Raw genomic sequence first — 23,056 nt, forward strand, 5'->3', positions numbered from 1 at the left:
CCCCTGCCGGGGCGGCGAGCGCGGCGGGCGCTTTGTTCGCCGGGGCGGGGCCCCGCGCGGCCGCGCCGCCCCGCGCAGCCGCCGCGCCCCGCGGGCGGGGGCAGAGGCAGAGGCGAGGGCCGTGGCAGGAGGCGGCCGGCAGCGCTCGCTGTCTCCTTGCCGACGGGAAGGGCCCGGGGCCGCCCCGCTCCCCCCTCGCGGCCGCGCCGAGGCCCGGGGTTGCCGCGGGCCGGCGAGGCGGCGCAGCCCGGCCGCCGCAGCCCGGCCGCGCGGGCGGGTCTCGGCTCCGCCCCGCGCCCGCCCTGCCCTGCCGCCGGCGCCGGGCACCCGCCGCGCCGCAGCCGGGTGAGTGGCCGCGCCGCGCCGCGAGGGCTCTGCCCGCCCGCGGCCCCGCGGCCTGGCCGCGCTTTGTTCGCCGGGCGGCGGGGGAGCCGCGGGGGGGAGCGCGGCGGCGGCGGCGGCGGCCGGGCCTTGCGGCAGAGCCGCCTCCCGCCCGGGCGGGCGCGGCGCGGGGGCTCCCCGCGGCGACGGGCGGTGGTCGGTGGCCCCGGCGCAACAGGTCGGGGCGTTTCGCGCCGTTGTATGTGGCCGCGGCGGCGGGGAGGCCCGGGGGGGGGGCGCCGGCCGCCTTTGTGCGGGGGTGGGGGGGCGCCGCGGGCTGCTCGGCGCCGCCGGTGCCGGTTCCCTGGTCTTGGCAGGCCCGTTGTCCGGCGGTTTCGCCTTTCCCCCGTGGCCCCGCTCCCCGTGCGGCCGCCGACGGGTTTTTAGCCAGGCAGCCGTGGGAAGAGGGTGTTCCGAAGCGCTCTTTTCGGAAACCATTCGTGCAAGCGTGTGGGAAGCAACTGCTGAGAGTGGAGGGGATCGCTGGAGGATGGTTCTTTGGTTTTTGATTGATTGATATAAATATATATAAACAATTTTTTCCCGATAAGCAAAATTGGTAACACTTGCATGGATCAGCATTAGCAGATGCTTTTGCACTTGTCCTTTCATCTCTCTTTATCCCGAAGAAAATACTGGTTCTCTGCATTTTTAGTATTGCATTGTCCTAATGACTGAATGTAGACTTTGTTCCCTCGTTAAAATTCGCTGTGATAAGGAAGTATTGGTTTCATTGGTTTCTTTTTTTTTTCTCCCTTTCCCTTTCCGTGGTATTGTCTGCTAAGGTACAGTATATAGTGCACAATGAATGCCATCATAGTTCTATAGCAACAGCTACGCTGATGGACTTGCACCCTGATAAAGGCTCTCATTTTCCTGAATTTACATATTTTTATAAAGTCACGTTGTCTTTTTATTAGTCACAGTGCCTACACTAAGCAGATGTTTAATGAGGAGAGGAGGGGGAAGGTGGACCACAGTAAAACTAAAGCTTGGTCAGAGAGGCCTAGTGCTTGCCATCAGAGTGCTGGTCATGCTTTGCTTCTCGGAAAAAGAAACTCTGGGTGATTACAGTGTTCTTTTTAATGATGTGTTTTCAAATTTTGCACACGTTTTTACATCATAGGCTGCTGTTTCTTGGAAAATCCTGGAAAGTAGCCATGGCCAATTGTTTTTCCTAAAATAGCATGATAATAGTTGATATTTTATTTGGCGTTGGGTGATCTGTACTACCACTTTCCCTAGAGTCAGAGGTTAAGAGAAGAAAAAAAACTACATATAATACAAAAATATTTATTATATTTATTATTAAAACAATATATTTGTACTTAATTTAAGAATCGATACCATGATGTCTTTTTGAATTATATAGACTATAATTCTAAATTAGCCTTGGAATTATATTTCTCTGTAAAGCTTACATAAACAGGGGAAACAAACTGTTTTTTGCTATTTTCTATTTTCCAGTGTGAAAGAAAAAAAGGAATAAAAGTAGGGACAAGAACTGGAGGTGCTTACAGAAGAGAAACTAAATACAGTGGTGGTAAACTTTAGCATAGTGCTATATGATTGTCAAGTGTCCTTAGGGATATAGTATGAAAAGGAATGCTTTTTTCCCCAGTGATTGAGTGCGCAGGAAAGCATGGAATACTTCTAATAGCCAGCCTCTGATGAAGTCAGCAAAACCTGCTTTAGGTCTAGTAAGGGTAAGAAATGACATTGTCACAGGATTTCCCCCACCCCTCTCTGTTCAAACTGTCTTGAGCAATTGGTATTGATACTCCTTGTCTAATCTGCGGGTGTGTGTGTACCCTTGCCTTCGCTCCATCTTTCTGAGGCTGCTGCTTTATTTGCCTGACCAGAAGAGATCTGGTAATATAACACTTTTAAAACTTGCTGTGAGAGATTGCTGTAATGACTGCTGCATTTCAGTAAATGTGAAACCAGTGAAGTGTGTTTAGGTTCTTGGCTTCACCTGTAATACATTCAACACAAATTTGTGTTCTTGGGTTTCTCTGATGGATGGAATTTGATCAAGCTTCCATGTGTGTCTTAAAGCATTAGCTGAGTTTTTTCGTTTGACACTTACATTTTAATCCAGCATCTTCTAATGCAGATAGGGACTATTTACATTTTGAATTTAAGATATAATTTTTTATTTTATAGTGGTGATTCATTTAGTTTGTAGGAATATCTTTTTCTTTTCACAAAAAAGCACTGACTTTGTTCTTTTTTTCCTTTTGCCTAAACCTCTGTGTAGATTACCTCTGGTTGAAAGCATACTACAGGGACTCTGGTTCTTGTTACTTTCCCACTGCTTCCGGTGCTGCCTCAGGAGCATTGCCTGCTAATTATAAACAATGTTGATGTCTACCATATGTTTTGGTGGAAAATATGGGATTCCTGCTGTCCCACTCAACTTGAATGCCTAGCTTACAAGTATTTGTGAATCTGTAATGGAAACATTGACTTCCTTATCATGTAACTTCATAATAAATCCTTGTTTTCAATTTCCAAAGAAATTAAGTTTTATATTGAGTATTAGTTTCTAAGAATATGGTCAAATACATCTTTCATTTAAATTTTCAGAATCCAGGATCCAGAGCTTAAACTCATATCCTTAACAGATATTCCAATGCAAATGGTAAGTAAAATCCATCTGTTCCAGAAATGAGATCACTAAAATCTTCATGTAGTTTTTTAGTTCTGATGAATACAGTGTCTTGGACAACATCCTTGCAACTAGTGTTGTACAAATGTATTTAAGCTGTAATTCAAACTCATGCCTTGTTTATCTTAGGCATGCTGCTTGGGTTTGATCTTGTGACTTTGCAAAATCTTTAAAAGCTGGTGTAACAAAACCAAAGCTTCACGTATTTGAGTTATACAGTTTGGTTTAGACATCTTAATTCATAGGTATTAAGCTCACTAAAATGATACAGCTTGTGAATAAGATAGTGTTGGTTACAGTGGCTCACACAGTATTATTTTCCAATGTATTAGGGGATGAGCAGGTGTTAGATGGGAGACGTGCAAATTCTAATTTAAAGAGGGAGTTATGATTGTAGGTGAGAATGAGGAAAGAAAAAATTTAAATAGCATCAAGGAAGATTGCTGCTGTTCTCATAGTGTTGACAAGCTTGTGCAGAGAAGAGAAATGAGAGAGTGAGCACCTTGAGTGAGCAAGTAGAAAAATCCACTGGCGAAGCGTTCTACCCTTTAGGCTAAGCGAAAATGGGAGATTCTGAAATGAAGTTTTGTTTACAAGGACTCTAAATTGGATAGAGAAGCAAGTGAAGATGAATATGGAGTATTTTCCTGTTTCTAGGTGAGAAGATGAGCTGCTGCATTTTGGACAAACTGAAATTTGGAACGCTGGGACCTAAAGAATCCATTAAGAAGGAAATCGCAATAGTTAAGAGGAGATGAAGGTATGACTTAGTGCTTGACAGAAGCAATGATTCAAGAGAGGTAGTTGTAGTAAGCACATGAGAATTTAGAGTCCAGCTAAACTCTTATGGTGTTGGCAGAGTTGAATTTGAGAGAGATGTTCTGAGAGAGATTTTCTGAAGAGTAAATGTTGGCCAGATCAAATAAAGCAAAAAAAAAAAAAAAAAAAAAGTGTTTGAATAATAAGATGAATAGATTTGATGGTGTTGGAAGAATAAGATGAATAGATTTGATGTTAACCTAACGAGATGTTTTGGTCATTAAATGATGTGTGTGGCTGATTGTCAGAAAATAAATGGCCCTTCTTAAGGGAGAGGATCAGACGGACACAAAATACCTAGGTGAAAGGTGCCACTGCTTATCTACTTCTGGTGTTTGTGAAAATGTTTTCTTTCTAATCAGTGTGCCTTCTGCATGTGGGTTGTCTGTTTTCTCCATGCTGATGTAATGTTTGCTATTTCTTTGTTGTTACACTCTGCTCCAGCCCAAGAAGTTGTATCAGTGGAGAATATGTGAGTATGTTACTTCTATGTAAGATGTTCCAGGCAGCAGTTTGGCAGGCTTGTTTTTATCTTCTCTGAAACATGTGCCCATTTATGTATATATGATGGTGGAATGTTATAGCTTTTATTTTGAGAGGGTGGGAGAAAGGTGCTGTGGCTACTGCAGGTGGTTGTTACAGCCAATTTAATTTGTGGCTTGCAGAAGAAAGGTTCAGAATCTTTAAGACAGGCACAAAAATTGAAGGAAAGACAACTGTTCAAGTTAGGGACAGATGTATTTCTCTCACACGCAGTAATTCAAGGGCAGCAAAGTTATTTTTATTTTGTATGATGATGGATTTGTATAATCCTGAAATATTTTGAAACTTAAAAATGCAGATGAACAAACCATTTATGCCCCAGCTCTGAAATGCTTTCATATATATATATATATATATATATATATTTTTTTTTAAAGTTGGTTAAAGTTAGCAAAGCTCTCAAATTATTTACATATTCTTTATGCTGGGATTTTTATTATTATCCCGATTGTCTACCTTATGGATTGTGCAGTGGGAAAGAAAAACTAGCAAGCCATTACCATTAAAAAAAGATTTAGAATTGTTCAGGGTGTTTCAAGGCTCACACAAAATCTTACTCTGAGCTGAGAACTTTTTTAATGTAAGGTATCAAAAACACGATTTTCTAGGCTTGTAAGCAGTCTTTTTATTAGCTTTTGTTAAGGCTGTCAAGCTTTTATTTGTTTTCTTCTTACCTCTGGTCTGTTTTTTTCCACCTAAAAAGGATAAATGCTTTTGATGTGTCTACTATGATTATGTCTACACACCCTACTCTTAATTTATTCTCAAAACTGCCCTTCTTTCCTGGTCCGGTCCTTCACCCCAAGTTTAGAAGTGCATTTCTTTTTGCTTCCATACAGTTGTAGTATCATTATATTGGTCTGACCTCTGGCACTGAAATATTTCTGAGGGTCTGAGCCACACACAGTTATAGCCAAAGCTGTTACATGTATTGTTATGAGGTTGTAGAACTTGATTGTTCTCTTATGTAAATGTTATAAAAGGGACAAGAAGTTCTAATCTTGCACCCCAGAGGAAAGTTATTTTGTGCTTGCTCCAGACTGCCAACAGTTGCACTCATCAGTGCAGCTGTTTGTCTTTTGGCTTTGACTCTTGACTCAGCTGCTCCTGGCCTGGAATTGTTCACTCTCTTTACTCTTACTGTCTATTTAGTTAGTTTTATGAAGCACTGAAGACATGAGCGCTGTCTGTGATCTTTCATCACAAACTGCTTTTGGTCAGTATTTTTAAAGGACTGGTGAAAACGAGTACCTTCAGTGCAAGTTTTTGTGACTGTTGGCTTTTTCAGTAGGACTAGCTGGGGAAGAAGTGTCATTTTATTTTACTATTCACTGATTTTTTTTTTTAGCGTGTGATTCTGAAACTGTGTCCATGAGGATTTCTAAGCTGTGTGATTTCTATCTTGCTTCCCCATAAATTCCAACTAAGTAAAATTTTAAGAGCTGAACCTGTGGTTCTCATTGGTGTTATGGAAGTGTGATGAACAGAAAACTTCTGCGCTATGCTTTGAACATAGCATTTCAATTGACCTATTGCCATGTAGAACAGGATGGAAGAAGCCACCTCCCAAATTGCATCATGTTGCTTGTTTTGTGGTCGCTTTACGCTCTGATGTGTGTTGGGACTGTTCCAGATGACTGCAATTTATGCTGTATTGGCTGCATGTTGCAAGAGAGGGAAGAAAGTAGATCTGACTCTGCTGTTGCCTCTGGTAACAGCCTACAAGGGCAAGCTATAGAGTTCATTCTGCAGAAAGGTAAACACAAGGCCTCTTTCTGTAAATGTGGCAGAAAAGGAAATGTGGAGACACATACAAAACCTGAGACATTTCTTTCTATTCTAAATTACAGAGGCCTGGAAACTGCTGCAATTTAACATATACCATATGTGTTTGGCTTGGCATGAGGCTGAAAAGGTTAGAAAACTCTAGCAAGCTATCATTTTGGTGTATCGTATGCTGTAGCATCATTACAGCCTTCCGCATGTGCTTCTTTGGATTAGGGCAAAACTGCTTAGGGCTGCTGTCTGTGGACACATCCTTTGATGAAACCAAAGAAATGCTATTCTTTGTGAGAGTGCTAATTGCTTCAGACTGTCCTGCGCTTGCACTTCTTGTATGAAAAGACTGAGGTGTAGGTGTCGTGTTTCATAGCTGTACGTGCAAATGTTGTGGACTCTTAGTTGTATTGCTTCTGGGCTCGGTACTCTGCCTTCTTTCCCTCTGGCATTTGCTGTAAAGCAGAGGAAAAGGGCTCCCATTCTGTGAAATGAATAGTTAACTGAGATCAAAGTAAAAGCTTATGAGCATGATGTCTTTTTCTTCTCTGAACCTCTCTTATTCGCTAGTTCTCCATTTGCTGTCTCAGTATTCATTATATTGCTCATCGCTCCTTTTTTACACTCATCTTTTACTTCCCTTCTCCCAGAATGTTAAACAGAGGAAGTAGTTAACAGGAGAGGGATCTTCTAAATTCTATCATTAGAAGTACTTAGCAGACGCAGTGTGTAAATTAACACTGAAGCATCCAGCTGAAAATGGGGCATAAGAAATGGAGTACTGCTTCCAAGCTTCAATTTGGTATGGCTGTGACCATATGCTTTGGATGATAGCTTAGCACATTGTTAACTCAAGTATTAACTAGAAGTTGGACACATTTTTTCAAACCATGTCTGCATCTGCTGTCAGAAGTTGCTGAATTAGAGTACTAATTGTTTGTGTGTAATGGAACTATTATTATATGCTTGATTTTTGCCTTAAAATTAAACAAGCTTGCATACTGATGAAATATATAGGGTCTGTGGTTTTTATTTGCTTAATCTTTTGGTTTGAATTAATTGCTTGTGGAAGATCAGGAACATTTTGTGTACTACTTGAAGATCAGGCACAACATAAAACTTCAGTATGCCCTTTTTTAACTGGTAGTTTGTTGATCAAAAAGAAAATAATCAGCTTATAACTGAACAAAGCAGTACAAAAAGCTGAAACTCGGATTTGATCTTCCCTAAATGTGTGAAGTTACTTTTTCTTTGAGGTCTTAAAGGGCTCTAGCATACAAACTTGACAGCTTCTGTGTTGAAGAGTAAAACATACTGGTCATCTGCATTTGAGTACTTAAGCGTCTGTTCATATGTTGGGTCTTATTGTTATTTTGAAACTGTGCAGCTGAGTAACTCAGTGCCTGTGTGCTCTTTAATTACAAACTAGATCAGTGAATGAATGTTTAGAGCTTTTGTCCACTCTTCAGGCCCATTTGTTTGGTGTGTTTCTCAGATTACCCTGGGGTACCACCAGTCATATGGAGATACCTTTATTTGTGTTCTCCTTGACTTTGTGACACCTACAGGTCCTCTCTCCCACAGCTCTAAGATAGCTTCAAAGGAAGATGGAACAATAAGCTACATAGATACTTGTGTTATTCAGCTTTCTCTCTGTCATTCTTATGCACACAGATTTTATTTTCATGTGGTACAGATGAACTTTATGCTTTGTGGGTTGAAGTTAGCATCTAAAAAAACTTGCATGGTGGCTTCAGGGAATGAAGCTGTTAATTTTGAAGGTTGCAAATTTAGAAGCTGATTTAAAAAAAAATTCAGTGTATATGATTGAAGCTTTTCTTTTTTCCTGCACTACTTCAGAATGTCTATTGTTATTTGTGCTATTGTTTGTGCCTGGACTTGCAAGCTGCTGCAGTTCTGAATGTAGCTGCCCATCTGCTTCTTGGTTATTTATAGGCAGATCTATGGAGTTTCTTATAATCTCAAGTCTTCAAAAACCTTACTGAATTAAACATCACGATACTCATGTAGAGAGGGAATTAATATATAACAGCTCCATTTTACAGATGGAGAGATCGAATGAAGACTAAACTGGATAAATGGCTTGCTGAAAGCCATATGTATATTTCATAGCAGAACAAGAAATGGAAACCAGATTTTTTCTAGTCCTGTATTTTAACAGAACAGCTATGCTCTCCTGCTTGATATATGATGAGAGAATGATGAAATTACTCATTCCTTGAAACTTACAGTGAATGTTTGTGCACAGACAAATCCATTTAAAGATCTTGCTCCATGTACTGAGAGTATTAAATGTTTCAGACCTAAAGAATTTGTGTAATCATTTTTATCTTAATTCTCTTTGAGCCTGGATTCATTCTGGTTGTTAATGCTTTTTGTGGAGTGGTTCCAACTGGATCACTTAGGAAGAAGACACACATTAACTTCAGAGTCAGGTTCTCTCTAACATCTTCAGGGCATCTCACTTCTGGTCCTCTAGTGAATTGTGAGTCCATCAGCTTCTTCTCTTCCTCTCCCTTTTCCTTCAAATAGTGTCTGGACATCTGCTCTTATTTAATTTTTTTTTAATTATTATATGAGACTGAAGATGTGTAGTAGCAAATGCAGAAGATGCGCTTTTATTCATCAGAAATTATACGCATTATACACATGGGGGAGTGGGTGTGTTTTTTCTAGTTTGTATTTTTTTTTTAAGAATTTTAAACTGTATTGGGTAAAACAATGAAATTACAGTCTTCTGGAGCCTAGAAATAATAGGGGATGAAGCCTGCTTAGCCATGATTTGATTCCACAGTGGAATGCAGCATGAAATAGTATTTGCAGTTTATCTGTTCTGTACATTTGTAGCCAGTTTGTTTACTGTTGCCCGTTCCCACCTATTCCTATCACATTTAATTATGTATTTAAGACAATTGTCTTCACAAGTAGTATTAGCTTATGCTTGAGGGTGGTGGGAAGAGTTTTCGCTTTCACTGTGTCTTTCTTCCAGGCATTTGGAATACCTTTCAAGAGTTTAGGTTTTAAATACATATATTCTGTGTGGGCTTAGTCTTGCCACATTTCTCTGGAAATCTTCAAAAAAATTAATATGTGGTTGGTGATGAGCATTGCTGTATTGATTTAAAAAAAAAAAAAAAACTGTCTGGAAAAACTCAAGTCATCTTGAGTGAGTTCTGTACAGCTCTTTAATGTATTTCTTTTATGTAGCATGTTTCCTGTTAACACAAGTTTTATAATTTGGCATATGGTGTTTTAATTGGCTGAGTAGATTGGAGGTGGGCATTCAGCACTCTAGATTTTCTGATTTCCAGCAAACTGATTAAACCTCTTTAACTTGGTTTCATGTCTGTAAAATTTGAGCGTATGAAACTTGTATCTTTTGTTTTGGACTAGATAAAATGCAGCTAATGTTTTTGAAGTACTTTGGTTTCCTCAAGTGAAATCTGTTCTTTTCAGTGCTCCTGCTTTCTTCTGTAGCTTTTTTCTTTTCTCTTTCATGGGTCCAAATGCTTTTATTTTATTGGCGAGTAAACACTGGTTCTGTTCCTTTCAGCTAAACAGTGCTGCCACATAGTTTCTCATTATTCTTTCCTAATTTTAAATTGAGAGCTTGATGGTCATTTTAAGAGTCTGTTATTTTGTCTTCCTCTGAAGAATACGACTCTACGTTTTACTTATAGGACTAAATTTGTCTGTTTTTTAGCAGTGTACTTTTGTAAAATACCTTTGACAGCTCCCAGTGGAAAGTAAAGGCCAGCTCTCTTGAAATTGTTTCACTTGCTGATAGAGAAATGGCATTTAATTTCACTCATCCTGATATTCTCTAGAGTGTTGAAGACAGTGAGGGGTATTAAACCCCTTTCAATTCTGAAGATTTTCTGGCATGTTCTGATAACTTGCTCTAGTGAGTTTCCCTCTAGACAGAATGCATCAAAACTTTCACAAAAAAGAGGTAACTGAAAATTTTAGGAGTTTCTGGAACAAAGGATAGGTGGTTGAAATTAACAGTAATTGCTCTGACTCAGTTCCCTCCATGCTCAGTGAACAGAATACTTCCTTTGGTTCCAGGAAATATTGAACAAAAGAACTATTTTAATCGATGGACAGCAGTTTTCTACTGTGGCAGAAAGCCAGGCAGCGCTTTAATATTAAATAACTTGGTGTTTTAACAACAGCAAAGAAGTAAGTGCTTCTTAGTCAATAAGTTCATACAAACTTTTGTTCCTGTATGAAGGTATGAAGATAATGAAGTGTGTGTGTGTGTAAGTTTGTACTGTCTTCATTGATTATACTGAAGAACCATTTGTAGTAATTTTGAAATATAGCTTGAGGAAAGAGTGAAATCATTACTAGGTACATGTTCTGCGTGTTAACCTTGGCAATTTTTTTCTTAAGTAGCTTCTGTGGGGTAGTTCAAGTGTGGTTGTAATGGAGAGGCAAGAATGACTACCTTGAATTTTGTGTTTTATGCAACAAATAACCTGATTTTGTCTGAAGCATACAGGAAGTTTTAATAGGATGCTTATTTGAGTACTCATTTAAAGTGCAAGCTGTCTTGGTGCTCTCAGTTTCTTGAAAGAACTGAAATTGCTGTTTGTTTCCTTCTGTAACTTGCATAGGTGCCAAAAAAGACACAAGTACTGAGGTTTTGGTGGGAGGGGTGGGAATGAACTTTGCAAAGCATTACGCTTTGGAACAAGGAGGAACAGTAAAAAGTTGTTAAAATGTTATTTCTGTGTTTCACAAAAAATAATCATTAAACTTTTGGTTCATAATGAAACTCATTGTTTTAACAAGAAAAGGAATAACTTTTTTTTCTCAGACTCTCTATTTGAAGTTCTTAATTTTTTTCTAGAACATTTACAGTTTTGATTCCATTAACCTTTTTTCCTCACAGCAGATTGTATGTGTGAATACTTAGTGTTCATACAGAGAAGTCCAGTTCCCAGTCTGAAGCACTATGCATTGAGTTTAAAAAAAAACAAAAAACTTTTTTGTTGTAAATGGATATCAGTGTATATCTCAAATCATGTTTCTGTGCAAAAATCAATTCTTATGGATTGATCCATGCAAGTATGAGAAGTGGATCACTTTGAAAAGGAAAGCAAGGAATAGGATCGTGCATGATAGATACCCCAATTTATGGTGACCTCAGGTTCCTCTATTTCCCTCAAGACTGACAAGTCCCTACTGTTATCTTTCAGTTCTGGGGTTTACAAATCTGATCTGGTTCCTAGCTTGCATTTACATTGGCCATAGGGCAATAGCAGCAGCAGCTTGTATGATCAGAATTCATGGCCCAGTGACTGTTTCCCATAAGTCCAGCCTGTAAGGGTTTAAAAAAGTCTACCAAAAAACACTTGCTTAAATCCAAAACTTAACTCTCCTGCTGGGCTCCCCTCACCCTGAAGGTTTCCAAGTCTTTGTATACCACAGATAAGGTGTTTATATGCTTAAATATCTTGTGATAGATGAGCCCACAGCTGAAATGAGAGCTCTCTTAGGATTCATAGTGTGTGTTCTCCCCATGTTGGCATTACAGGGTTCTGTTTTCATATAGGAGGTCCTGCTTTCTTCTTGTGACTTGTAGATTCATCTCTTCAAAATATGTGCTGACCCATAATGCCATCATGGGTTTTTCCTTTTCTATTCAGATGCAGCTCTGCCAACTCTATGTGAATGACCAAGGCTCCCTCTACCGGCAAGCATGTATTACAGTGAACCTACTACTGTCAAAACGTAGTTGTTCTCTTTTAGCTGAAATGGTGCAGGGAACCCCTTCTCTTTTGCTAATGTGATCCTAGGTATGGCTTCATAAGGTATAACTTTATAAAGCTCTTGAGTTCTTGGCATACTGATCTCCCACACCTTTCTGCAAACAATAAATTGCCAAAGTAATGGACAATTTTCCTTGGCACAGTGAGTGCCACCTTAAACATCTTGGCGTTGTTTTGTCCAAGTAACCGTACAGCCCCCCCAACTTGAATGTTAGCCCTAGTGAGTCAGTTTGATGTTACATTCTGATGATTATATCCTAGCCTCTTGTCCTTTCTGAGTGCTGGACTGAACACACCTTCCCAGATGCAGGTCCCACCCAAAGTGGGGATTGGTGGAGCTATGGAACCTGCCCCTCATCTCTTTCCTCTAACCTGATCAAAATCCACTCAGTCTAGAGGCCTCCTTAAACCATACGTACATTTTCCTGGCACTTCTCTGGCACATCTCTAGCATTCTTGAAAAACCTCAACCCACAGTTAGATTTTGCGTAGTCTCCTGATGGAACTTGATGAGCAGGAAATGTGTTTCTGCACAGATGGTGACAGCTTGTCCTGCCAAGGCTGTCTGCCACCTTCTTTGACCCAAACCAGGTACAGCACCTAGCTGCCAAGTGCAGCAGTTGATTTTTCTGATTGCTTGCTAGGTATAGTATTCTCTGAATTAATTTTTTTTATCCATATTATTTTGTTTAGGATCTTGCAGAAATCTTTCTCACACTTGATATTTATCGTATTAAATACTTCCTTTAAAGGTGTTTTGTATGGAGCATCCCTAAGAACCCTATATTTTCATAAAGGTTTCTGTTCTTTTGCAATTTGTCACTTGCCAGTGTTCAGGCTGCAGTCTTTGTCACAGCTTAGACTGTATTCAGTCTGTGTCAAAACTCTTCCTTTTATTTTTGTAAATTCTTACTGTTTGATTTGCTTATGGTAGTATTGTACCCTAAGATTCAGAATTGGCTACTGTTCTTTACTTCCTTCTACAGCCTAGCTTACTCAGTAATAATAATGATTTGATTTTTTCCTGTGTTAATTGTACTTTTACTTGATATAATATCACATCTTACCTGTTTTGGATTATTGATTGTTCCAAATGTCTCTCTCAGAGGCACTTAATTTCACGCAACCATTTAGCAAACAGCCATCAGGAAGTCACTTCTAATGTATTTTCTATATATAATTCTCAATTATATGTTGCAGCACTCAAGGTCTATTTGTTTGCTTAAGCACTTTATTTCTGAAAAAGAGTAAGTTGTCTTGATAGAGCAATAACCAGTTTATCATCAGTAAATGAAATGCTACTTTATAATAGCTTTTAACCACACACAAATCTAGTGAAGTGAGTCACTTCCATTTCATTTGTGTGACATTTAGGAACAGAAAAAAAATAATGCTTGAGTGTAAAATAAGTTTCTGAAAAAGGAGTGTGTGTTGTTGGGATTTTCTTGTGGATATGAGCAGACTGCATCTGCTTCATCCTTTCACAGCTGAAATTTTATCATTTCCTGAGAGTGTGATTTATCTGTCTCTGCGTCTCTTTTTTATGAAAGTTTGTCTAATTGGAAAGAAATGAATCTGAAAATTGTGCAGCACATCTTCCGTGGTGCAGGAGTAATGGGAGGGTGCGAATAATCAGAGTTGAAGTTTGTTTCTGGGAAAGCATGATACTGCTGCGTTGTAGAGTAGGGCATAAGTAAAAACATGAACTGAGGAAGACTCATGAGGGGACACCAGTTGCTGCTCTGTGTAGGCTAGAAGAGTCCGTTGTGGTTCTAGTGTCCTGTTGATTATCTGTGAAACACTGGAGCTTAATCACAGTGAATCATGGCACATAATGTAATGAAAATGGGATGAGGCTAAGAAGGGATTTGGAGACAAAGGGAGCAGAAACATTTCATTTATACGTTAAACAAACCTTTTCTCACTCTTAGGGTTATTTTTTTTATTTCCCTTTGAAGATCGACTGCTTGCAGATTAATGACAGTGTCCTGACATAAATGCAAAGGTATTTAGCATAAGGTATTTAAATAATTACTATATTCCTAGTAATATGAGACAGTCCATGTAAAAGTGGTAAGCATACTAATCTTACTTATTTTATACCTGAATGACCAACCAAACAGATAATCTGCCTGTAAATTGCTTGTAGTTTAGTGGGGTTGGGAAATAGGGCTTTTATATAAATTATCTCCATGTCTTTGGCTGAGATTTTGCTTTGATTTTCTTTTTTTAAGGTGAGGAGGAAGAAATGTTTAATTAAAGATTTACATGGAAAATGAGTCTGGTGTTTTCTTCAGTTTTTACAACACTTTGAACTTGCTAAACTTTGAGTTGGATTTTGATTATAGTGTTCTATACTTCCTTCAAGAGTACAAAAATGTTTTGGCCCATGCTCATTTTACTGAAATGTGGTAATTGATTTCCCATACTTGACAACTTTAACTTCTTGTGTTTCAGAGCGGTGCAAATTATCTGAAGTAGAATGGAAGCTTCGGTAATATTACCCATTCTGAAGAAAAAATTGGCCTTTCTTTCAGGTACGGTTTCTGTTTTCCTTAAATGGTTCCTGTCCGTGTAATTTGGATGGGGTTTTTAGGTTGCTTTTTTATACTTGCTGGATGTATTTAACAGAACTATATTGTAGCTTGGCATGTTGTCATATTTCAAAAGCATCTCTGAAACTTTTAATCTAGTAGCCAAACTATTGCTGTTGGTGTTTGGCAGACTTGTTTTCACTGCAGCCTGTAACTCAACTCCACAAAGTTAATATCATGAAGTTTCACTCCGTAAATAAAAGAATGATTTAGTAGGGGTCCAAGAATAACCCTCTTGGTTTTATAAGTGGTTTTTGAAATGTGAGTGGTTAGTTTCAGAATTTTCCAAATAATTTTTTTTCCTCCTTCCTCTCCCCCCCTCCTTTTTTTTCTAAGTGGGTGGAAGCAGAATTAGCCATACATTGCAAGGTTTTGGTTCCTACCAAGTAGTTAATCCAGACAATGCTGGAATTACTGTTATTGTATTTGTTCGGAGTTTGTGAATTTTAGCTTGAATTTAACTTTCCCCCTCCCCAAGCCAAAGAAAACCGAAAGGGAATACTTGAGAAGGATGAATGACGTTCTCTTGCTGACTTCACTGCTGTCATAGATAGCTGTGCTGGCTCTTGGTGTTTGAATGCTTCATTTAGAGAAGGTAGATAACTTGCAGGATACTTCTCAACTTCACAAAATGAGAAATGTTGCTATAATATTCTTTTGTTTTAGTTTATTTTAGCTAGAGAGTAGTTAGCCTGCTCCAGAGAAGTGGAACTTGTTCCTTTTTTTTAATAGGAGTTGTTTGATTTCTAAATTGCCTGGGACAGTAGACAATTTCTTTAGTAGTATCAACAGATGCATAGTGTGGTTGTTTGATCAGCATTATACCTCAAGGAAATTCTGATTAACTGGAATGCATTTGCAGTTTGGCAATTAAAGCTGCCTAATTCATTTTAAAATATTGATGTTCTTAGTGAAAAGTAATTTACTGAGTGTCAGTTTCAATGCTAGAAACCGTTTAGAACTTGCATACTGCTAAGTAGGTTTGACCTTTTTGGAATTGTGTGGTATTGACGGACACTTTAATAAATGGTAAAGATTCATACAATAGTTCTTCTAAGCTTTCTTCAGTGTGAATAAAAGGACCTGACAGAGAAACCGCTTTATCTTATTTAAAGCAATTTTATTCCGTGTGGTTTCATACATGATACATTAACAATAAAAACAAATAATCATAAAAATTATATTTTAGGAGAGTGCTCTCTGGCAGTGTTTGTATGTTGGAATCTTTTCTTTTTTTGCATTACATTAGCACATACAATGTTGGCCTTGCCTTCTTTTTCTGGAAGCAAAACAGTGATTCCTGATGCAACAGCATCTCTTTGGATTTGGAAGCCATAAACTGTATTCAGAGATGGCAAATGGCCTTGTAGGTTGCATGTTGGTAGGTTATTACAAATAGTAGGAGAAATTAAAAAAAAAAAGTTAGTGCTGACTCAGCAAAATGAAGCAAGCAGCCACTTTGACTGTGCAAAATAAAGAATTTCTTTCTTTTGTAATGAGTTAATGAGCTTAGTAGTTTCCTTTAGCTTAAATTTACTTTTTCCAGTTTGTAGACTTTAGCACTTCTGCTGATTTACAACACACATTATGTCAATCTGTCCTGATTTTTGTTTGTCAGGCTTAGTTCTAAGCCTGAAGACTTGGGCTTTTTTGTGACATAAAGGGGATATTCCCCCCCCCCCCAACCTAACATTATAGTCTCATTTGGGTTTACCTCTCTGAAACATAAAGGTTATGGTGAATATTTATAGAATGTCTAGCTTTTAGAAATAAGTTAAAAATAATATGACTAAGATCATAATAGTATGGCTAAGATCAAAGGAAAATTTACTTCACTGTTTAATAAATTTTTATTGTTTAGTGTGGTAATATTGGGAAATGTTACAGACTACATTCATGATAGCTAACACTTCTTAACTGATAACTTTAGTTAATATTCCTTTAAACCCTTATTCAGTTTTTCAGTATTTCCTTTGAAATACAGTTTTGAGTTAAAATGATTGTTAGCTGGTGGTTTGTATGAGACATAACCATTATCTCTTTATCCATCCATCGCTTTTCATGGGGGAAAAGAATCAAAGATAATCCCTACTTTGTCCTCATTTTGTGCTATGACAGAGTGGCAGGATATTTACCTGAACTGTGTATATATTTCAGTTGTTCATGAAAACTGTACAAAAATCACTGTGCAGGCAGAATATGGATGTTTGAATTCTCCCTCGCAGTGTTTACAGGGTGGGGAAAAACCCTTCAGTTTGTGCACAAGATGCCACGAAACTGAAGAATTTAGCTAATTATTGTAGTCTTTTTGTGGAATGCCAACAATTTTCAGTCAGTTCACTGAATGCTATTTAAATCCAGGTATACAAGTGAGAAGTTCTAGGTATTTACTGTCTTGTATGAGTAGGCTTCCACATGCCAATTCTAAACTGCTGTAAGAAAGACCCTGTTCAACACAGGAGTCTTCCAACTCTGTGTAAACAAATCATGAACCACTATTGGTAGTTATCAGTTTTGGGGGGGAGGGGGTGTCTCAGCATTTTTCATAAATTCTCTAAGCAGTTTAGAGAAGAACAAGTCTCAGCTATGATTCAGCTGTGGCAAGACTAACTTGCTTTAGATGTGGGAGTGTATCTAGGGGTGTGTACACCCCCATGTATACTTTCATTGAAATGAACAACTTTAAAACATGAGTTTTAGGATCACTCATGAGCTTATAGGTGGTAGAGGGCAAGGTGTATCAAATATGATTCTTAAAAGTATACTGTCTGATACAGTCCTGAGCTGCTGCCACGGCTCATGATTGAGGTTGGACCAAAGCTGCCCTTCTATTGTTCCTTGTAGAAGCACCTTCATACCTGCTTTCTTACTTTTCATATTACAGGCCCACTCAGTTTGATTGAATTCTGTCCATTCTCGTTTAAAATTTTTATTAATATTTGTGGCGATGTTTTCTTGCTTCTTTACTCATCTAACTTTTCGTAGTGCATCCATTTTACTTTTTTTTTTAAACTCAAAAGTAACCAACTTTTGAACTTGGCCCTTGCAAATCTTAGTTTCAACCAGTTTATTTGCTCTATCCCTAAAAACTTTATCTTGCTTGGCTTGATTTGTCAGTTGGATATGAGACCAGAGTTACACTTGGCATTAGATATATCCTCCTTCCTTTTAGGATTTTTTTTAAAATATTTTTTTGGATGAGGAAAGACCAAACAATGCCGAACTGCTTAAGGGCTTCTTTCTTCATTTTAGTGTTTTATTCTTGTTGAGAGATGGTAGCTAGCAATCTACCTTTGGATGAATATGGCTTCGTAAGGGTTATTTTAGATCCCCAAACATACCATTTTCCCCTCATTTGTTGGATTTAATGTGGACTCAGTAAGCACTGTAGCAAGAGGAGAGAAATTCTACTTTTTCCAGTTCAAGTATACAGATGAGAACCAATCTCCAGTTTTTAAATGGTTGAGATTTTTCCTTCCTTTCTTTTTCTCCCCAACCCCAATTTTCAGACTTTGCCCTTCAGAAAGGGAGAAGGAACTAAATACTGTTGCTCTAGACTGTGACTATGGCAAGAACTCCCTTGTATACATCTGTAAGAGTTACTGTGTTGTGCTTGTGTGCTTTTTGTTCTGCACGGGTGATAATATTCTTTAAACAATTGTGCTTACTGGTTAGACAGAACTTAGTTCTACCAATGTTAAATACCTGTAGGAAGCAAAAACACAGTTTAATGGCTTTAACCACATGAACAACACATTTAAAATCACTTAAGAAGAAAAGAGTTCTTTTTCAGCTTAAGAAAAATCACTTTGCTTCTTTCTCACCCCAAATGAAGCTGAGATTATCATCTTCCTTGTACAATTCCATTTTTAAAATCTGGAGGAAATAGTTTAGTAACACCCCCCCCCAAATATATGTAAATGACTCCTTGTTATTTTGGACTTTTTTTTAATAGCTGATATATTAAAGAAAAGATATTCTAAAAAATAATGATGAAGAAAATGGAAAAACCTTTCAGCTACTCCAGAATATGAAAAACTTATTTTGAAACTCGTTTAATGTAGGTGTGATCATTAGTTTAAAAAAAAAAAGCCTGAAGATTAAAAAAAAAAAAAAAGGACTGAAGTTGTGGTTTAATAAGCTGTAAAGTCAAGCAGTAAATCCTTCTCTGGAGTATATGTTTTGTTCACTTCATGTTCTTCTACTTAATGACCAAATTCTTTTCCCTACTTCCATTCTACTACTTCTCTCCCAGTCCACTCCAAAAAAAGAGAAACAAAGAAACTTGTTTGGGTATGAAATGGGGGTGTTTGGTGTGTGTGTTTTGCTGTTGTTTTGGGTTTTTTTTGTAGCTGATTATAGACATGATTCAAAATTCAAGAGCAGAGAAAAAACACTCTGTTCAAAAGATACATTTCTGGTACATCTCTGTATCAACTCCTGGCATCTTAGAAGCATGTATAAGTTTTTTGTTGTTGTCGTTTTGTTTTGTTTCCCCTGCGCAGCTACTTGCACAGGATGGTGGTATAAGCTTAGTTGGCCGGACTGGGAGATGTGAAGAGCAGTTCTATGCAGCTGCTTGGAAAAGCGTGATGGAGGCTGGATTTCTAATTAAATATTCCCATGTTCTGGATCCCCTTATGCTTTTTATTGGTTTTGATTTTTTTTTTTGGTTTTAATCAACCTCTGTGTGACTGGTGATGAATCTTTTCTTCGATTCTCAAACTCTCTCTGAACCTCTTGACACTTAGATTGTCCCCACCATTTTGCCTGTAAGTCAGGCTTCCGTTAGCTCTAACAAAACTTTTTGTACTTTTGTGTGCTTCCTTTACTCTGCCTTCATTGGTACTTTCACCATTGGAGCTTGCAGAATTCTGGAAGTTATGGTGAAAAGCAATAAGATATTGAAACTTTGCATAGTCCTTGAATGAGCTGGGCATTGACACTCTGATTAAGTAAGGGAGCAAAGGTAGCTGTGCTGCATCTTTCCACTTACAGATTTGTAGCTGCTCTTGACTACTTCTTATATTTGCCATTTTGAGCAAACCAGCTTCTCTGTTTTCTCTGAAGTAAGTCATTTAGGGGCTAATGTTTTGGTCTCAAGGCCTTCTGCCTTCAAAATAGCCCCAATGATGCTCCTGTACTTGGAGATACAGTGATAATGGAAGAGTCAGTTGCACACCTGACTGGTCTCCTTCACTCTACAGGATCTTCTGGTTGACCTTCTTGTGACGTAGTAGAGGCACATATCTGGGAGTTGTCAGTATTTATTTTGGGCTTGATTCAGTTATTGGTGGATTTGGATTCAGTTTCCATTTAAGCCAGGAGAATGAACCTAGTCCAAATTCATTCTAGTTATTGGTTCATACCTGTGTGACTCAAAATTCAATCTTCCAGAAAAAAGACCAAAGGAGAGATTTTTTGGCTCTCTTCAAAACTCACTTTTCCTAACTGTACTTTCCAGAGATTTTCCAGTGTTTGTATAGTCAACAGTAACCCAAGCCAGAGTTATGGAACAGTCTGCTTGAAAGCACTATGTTAACATCACCTAATAGTTGATATTATTGGATCTTATAATGGAAGGATAAATGTGAGACCTGCTTTTTTCAATATTTTTGTTGCTGGTACTGTTGGTATAACTTATGCCAGAAGGGTTTTGAAAACACTTATGAAGATGAAAGCAACTATATGTGCTGTGGGTCTGTGTGGTACAGGGCCCTCCTTTGTGTACTGGATGTGTTTAGGAGATCTTGCCCTCCAGCTGGAACTGCTGTGTACATACTTACATTGGAAACTTGCCAGGTTTCTGACAGGTTGATAGTGTAGAAGGTCTAGGAGATATTTCTTTGAAAACAAAATCTAGGTATGCCAAAAAATTGCTTCTGGAAGATTTAATTTTTGATTATGTTGTTTATGTTGAAATACTAGATGAAAGACTAACAGATACAGATGTGATCTATGCTCTGAACCCTTGGTGGTGCATTAAATATGAATGTGGTGAATGAGTCCTCACAACAGAGAGGTGAAACTTCAGTTGTGATTTTTGTAGTAACTTTAAACTTTAGTTTTCTGATGTGTTTTGAGACCATTTAAGTACAAAGTATTTCTGTTACCTTAAAGCCATCCCATCTTTCTAATGACTTTTTCCCCCCTAAATAGGAGGGAAGGACAGAAGAAGTGGCCTCATTCTGACAATTCCACTATGCCTTGAACAGACGAGTATGGATGAGCTGAGTGTCACACTAGACTACCTTCTAAGTATCCCAAGGTGATTTCAAAGGCATTCTGTTCAGGGCTGCTTGTTTTTCTGGTGGTAGAAGGGGTCTTTTTTTTTTTTTTCTCCTTACCTTTTAATACAAAATGAAGTTTACATAGACAGTTGTTTTAAAATGTGATACCATCTGATTTAATTAGAAACAACATATTTCAATAAACCAAGGTATATCTACTAATGATTGTATAAGTCCTTTTGTATATGCATGGCTTTGTTTTTTTGCCGTGTGTGTTCCTTGCTCCTTTCTTGGAATATCTTTGTTAATTTCATTTTTAATGACAGCGCACTTACATTGCTATATAAATTAATGGGCCACTATAATGAAACTCGTAAGATTACAAAGATAGTCATTGCAGTTGCTGAACTTAGTCAGGCTAAGAAAGCTTCTTCCTCTTTCTTTGCTAAATGCCTGTTTTTGTAGCCTGTGGTGCTTAAGCATGTGCTTAATTAAAAAATATATGAAGTATTATTGAATATTTAAAGTTAAGAGAGTGCTTAAATGTGTTGAATTACAACTCAAGTATCCTGCTGTTCAGACCTTACTGTAAAATCATCATTGATTAAGTTCTGCTCATGTAACCCTGCAAGCTTACAGTGACAGTTCTTGATCTTATCTTAGTTACTGCCTTTTTTTGTCTTAAGAATCTGAGGTTGGTCTTTATTATAGCCTTGCTTTATTTTCCTTTGGAATGGATTTATAAAGGAAAGAAGCCCCTCAGCTAAATGCTTATTTCTATTCCTTTCAGTCTGTCTTTTGAAAATGGAGAAACACTGATATAATTAGAGAATGTACTTTGCATAAATGCTTTAAAAACATGGATCTGCGCTTTTTTTTCTTTGTAGTTAAGAATGTTTAAAAAATACTCTGGTTGGAGAGAGGGAAGCAGAGAATTAATTCGGGTTGCTTACAGATAAAACATCATAATGTAGATGTGTATATTGAACAGCATTTTAGTCATGGAAATTTTAGGGTTTTTTAATCAGCTTATTGTCTTTTTTAAAATGATGAAAATCCCAGATTGTCATCTGTGCAAGTTGCCTCATTGACTTAAGGGCTTGGCTGTGCTTAGGGAACAGATGCAGGCATTGTTGTTCTAGCAGGCATTAATTATTCTGCAGTCTCACCCTGGTATATGGCTTTAGCTATATTAGTGTAAAAGTAACTCTCTGAAAATTCAACCAAAGCACTCTGTGCACTCTGTGCAAAGTGTGAAATCCATCTGAAAGAAAAGTTTAATGTTTTCACTTCTAATATTGTTTGTCAGTCATGTGGAAAAAGTAACCTCTCTCTATGGTGGCAGTATGGAAAAATTATTGTCATTTTTGTTTGCATGTTGTTTTTTTTAGTGGGAAATGTGTACTTTTTGGACTAATCAGTTGTCTTTTGTGTTCTGGAAAGTCTAACTGAACAGTGTTTGGGGGTAGGGGGACATTTTGCCCAAAACCCAGGTGGGTTTCCATGAAACACTGATGTTACTTTTTTCCCAAGTTTTCCATGGAAAGTAACTTTATATGTTTATCTTTGAATTCAGTTATGCATGTCATGCCATGTTTTTGAACTTCTAAACGTTTGTGTTTGGACGTGTGACTAAACCTTTCAGAACTGGTGGCTTACTTGTGGGTTTGATTGTTTTGTTTTGAATGGGTTAAGTAATGAGGGAAAACAGAAGCTGATACTGCTAGTTTCCAGTGAGTGTAAGAAAGCAATGTCTCAAATGTTATAGTGACACCGTTCATCTTGCTGCTCTTAAAAGTAGTGTTGGTCTGCCTCTGTGATTTGTTCTGATTGAACATTGAACAAAAAAGGCCTGATTTTTCTAAGTGGTTTCAGGAAAATCATGTGTGTAATCCCAGAGGTTCCTTAAACAAACAAAATCAAATATATGTGTGGATTGGCAGCCAAATTTGTAATTAATTTTTCCTGAATAGATTAATAGGGTGCCTTTTTTTTCCTTTTTTAAAATTCCAAGATAAACTTATCAGTTGTGGGTGGAAGACAATAAAGCTTGGCTTAAATGTGGATTAAAAATCAATTAATTTTCTGAACATGTGAAACATAATGTTTGCTGTTACAAGCAAGTTACATCTTTTTTTGTAAGCTAAAGAGATCAGAAATAGCTTTTTTTTGTGATCACATATTTGAAAGGCTGGACCCTAAAGATTATGTAATGTTTTTCAGATACTCATGACTTTGACAGAT

At 38.1% G+C, this 23,056-nt stretch overlaps 1 protein-coding gene across 1 annotated transcript in view; it reads left to right on the top strand.

Annotated features, from left to right (window-relative positions):
• The first annotated feature begins 287 nt into the window (after window positions 1-287).
• SESTD1 (SEC14 and spectrin domain containing 1) overlaps window positions 288-23,056 on the top strand; it is a 65,359-nt gene continuing 42,590 nt past the window's right edge. Inside the window, exons 1-5 of the mRNA XM_067298991.1 lie at window positions 288-345; window positions 2,971-3,025; window positions 3,710-3,812; window positions 14,446-14,525; window positions 20,742-20,850. Of these exons, the coding sequence (XP_067155092.1) occupies window positions 14,471-14,525; window positions 20,742-20,850 (164 nt within the window). The 5' untranslated portion in view covers window positions 288-345; window positions 2,971-3,025; window positions 3,710-3,812; window positions 14,446-14,470. The remainder of the gene's footprint in view (window positions 346-2,970; window positions 3,026-3,709; window positions 3,813-14,445; window positions 14,526-20,741; window positions 20,851-23,056) is intronic.

This window comes from Apteryx mantelli, chromosome 6 (assembly GCF_036417845.1).
Source record: "Apteryx mantelli isolate bAptMan1 chromosome 6, bAptMan1.hap1, whole genome shotgun sequence".
Taxonomy (NCBI): domain Eukaryota; kingdom Metazoa; phylum Chordata; class Aves; order Apterygiformes; family Apterygidae; genus Apteryx; species Apteryx mantelli.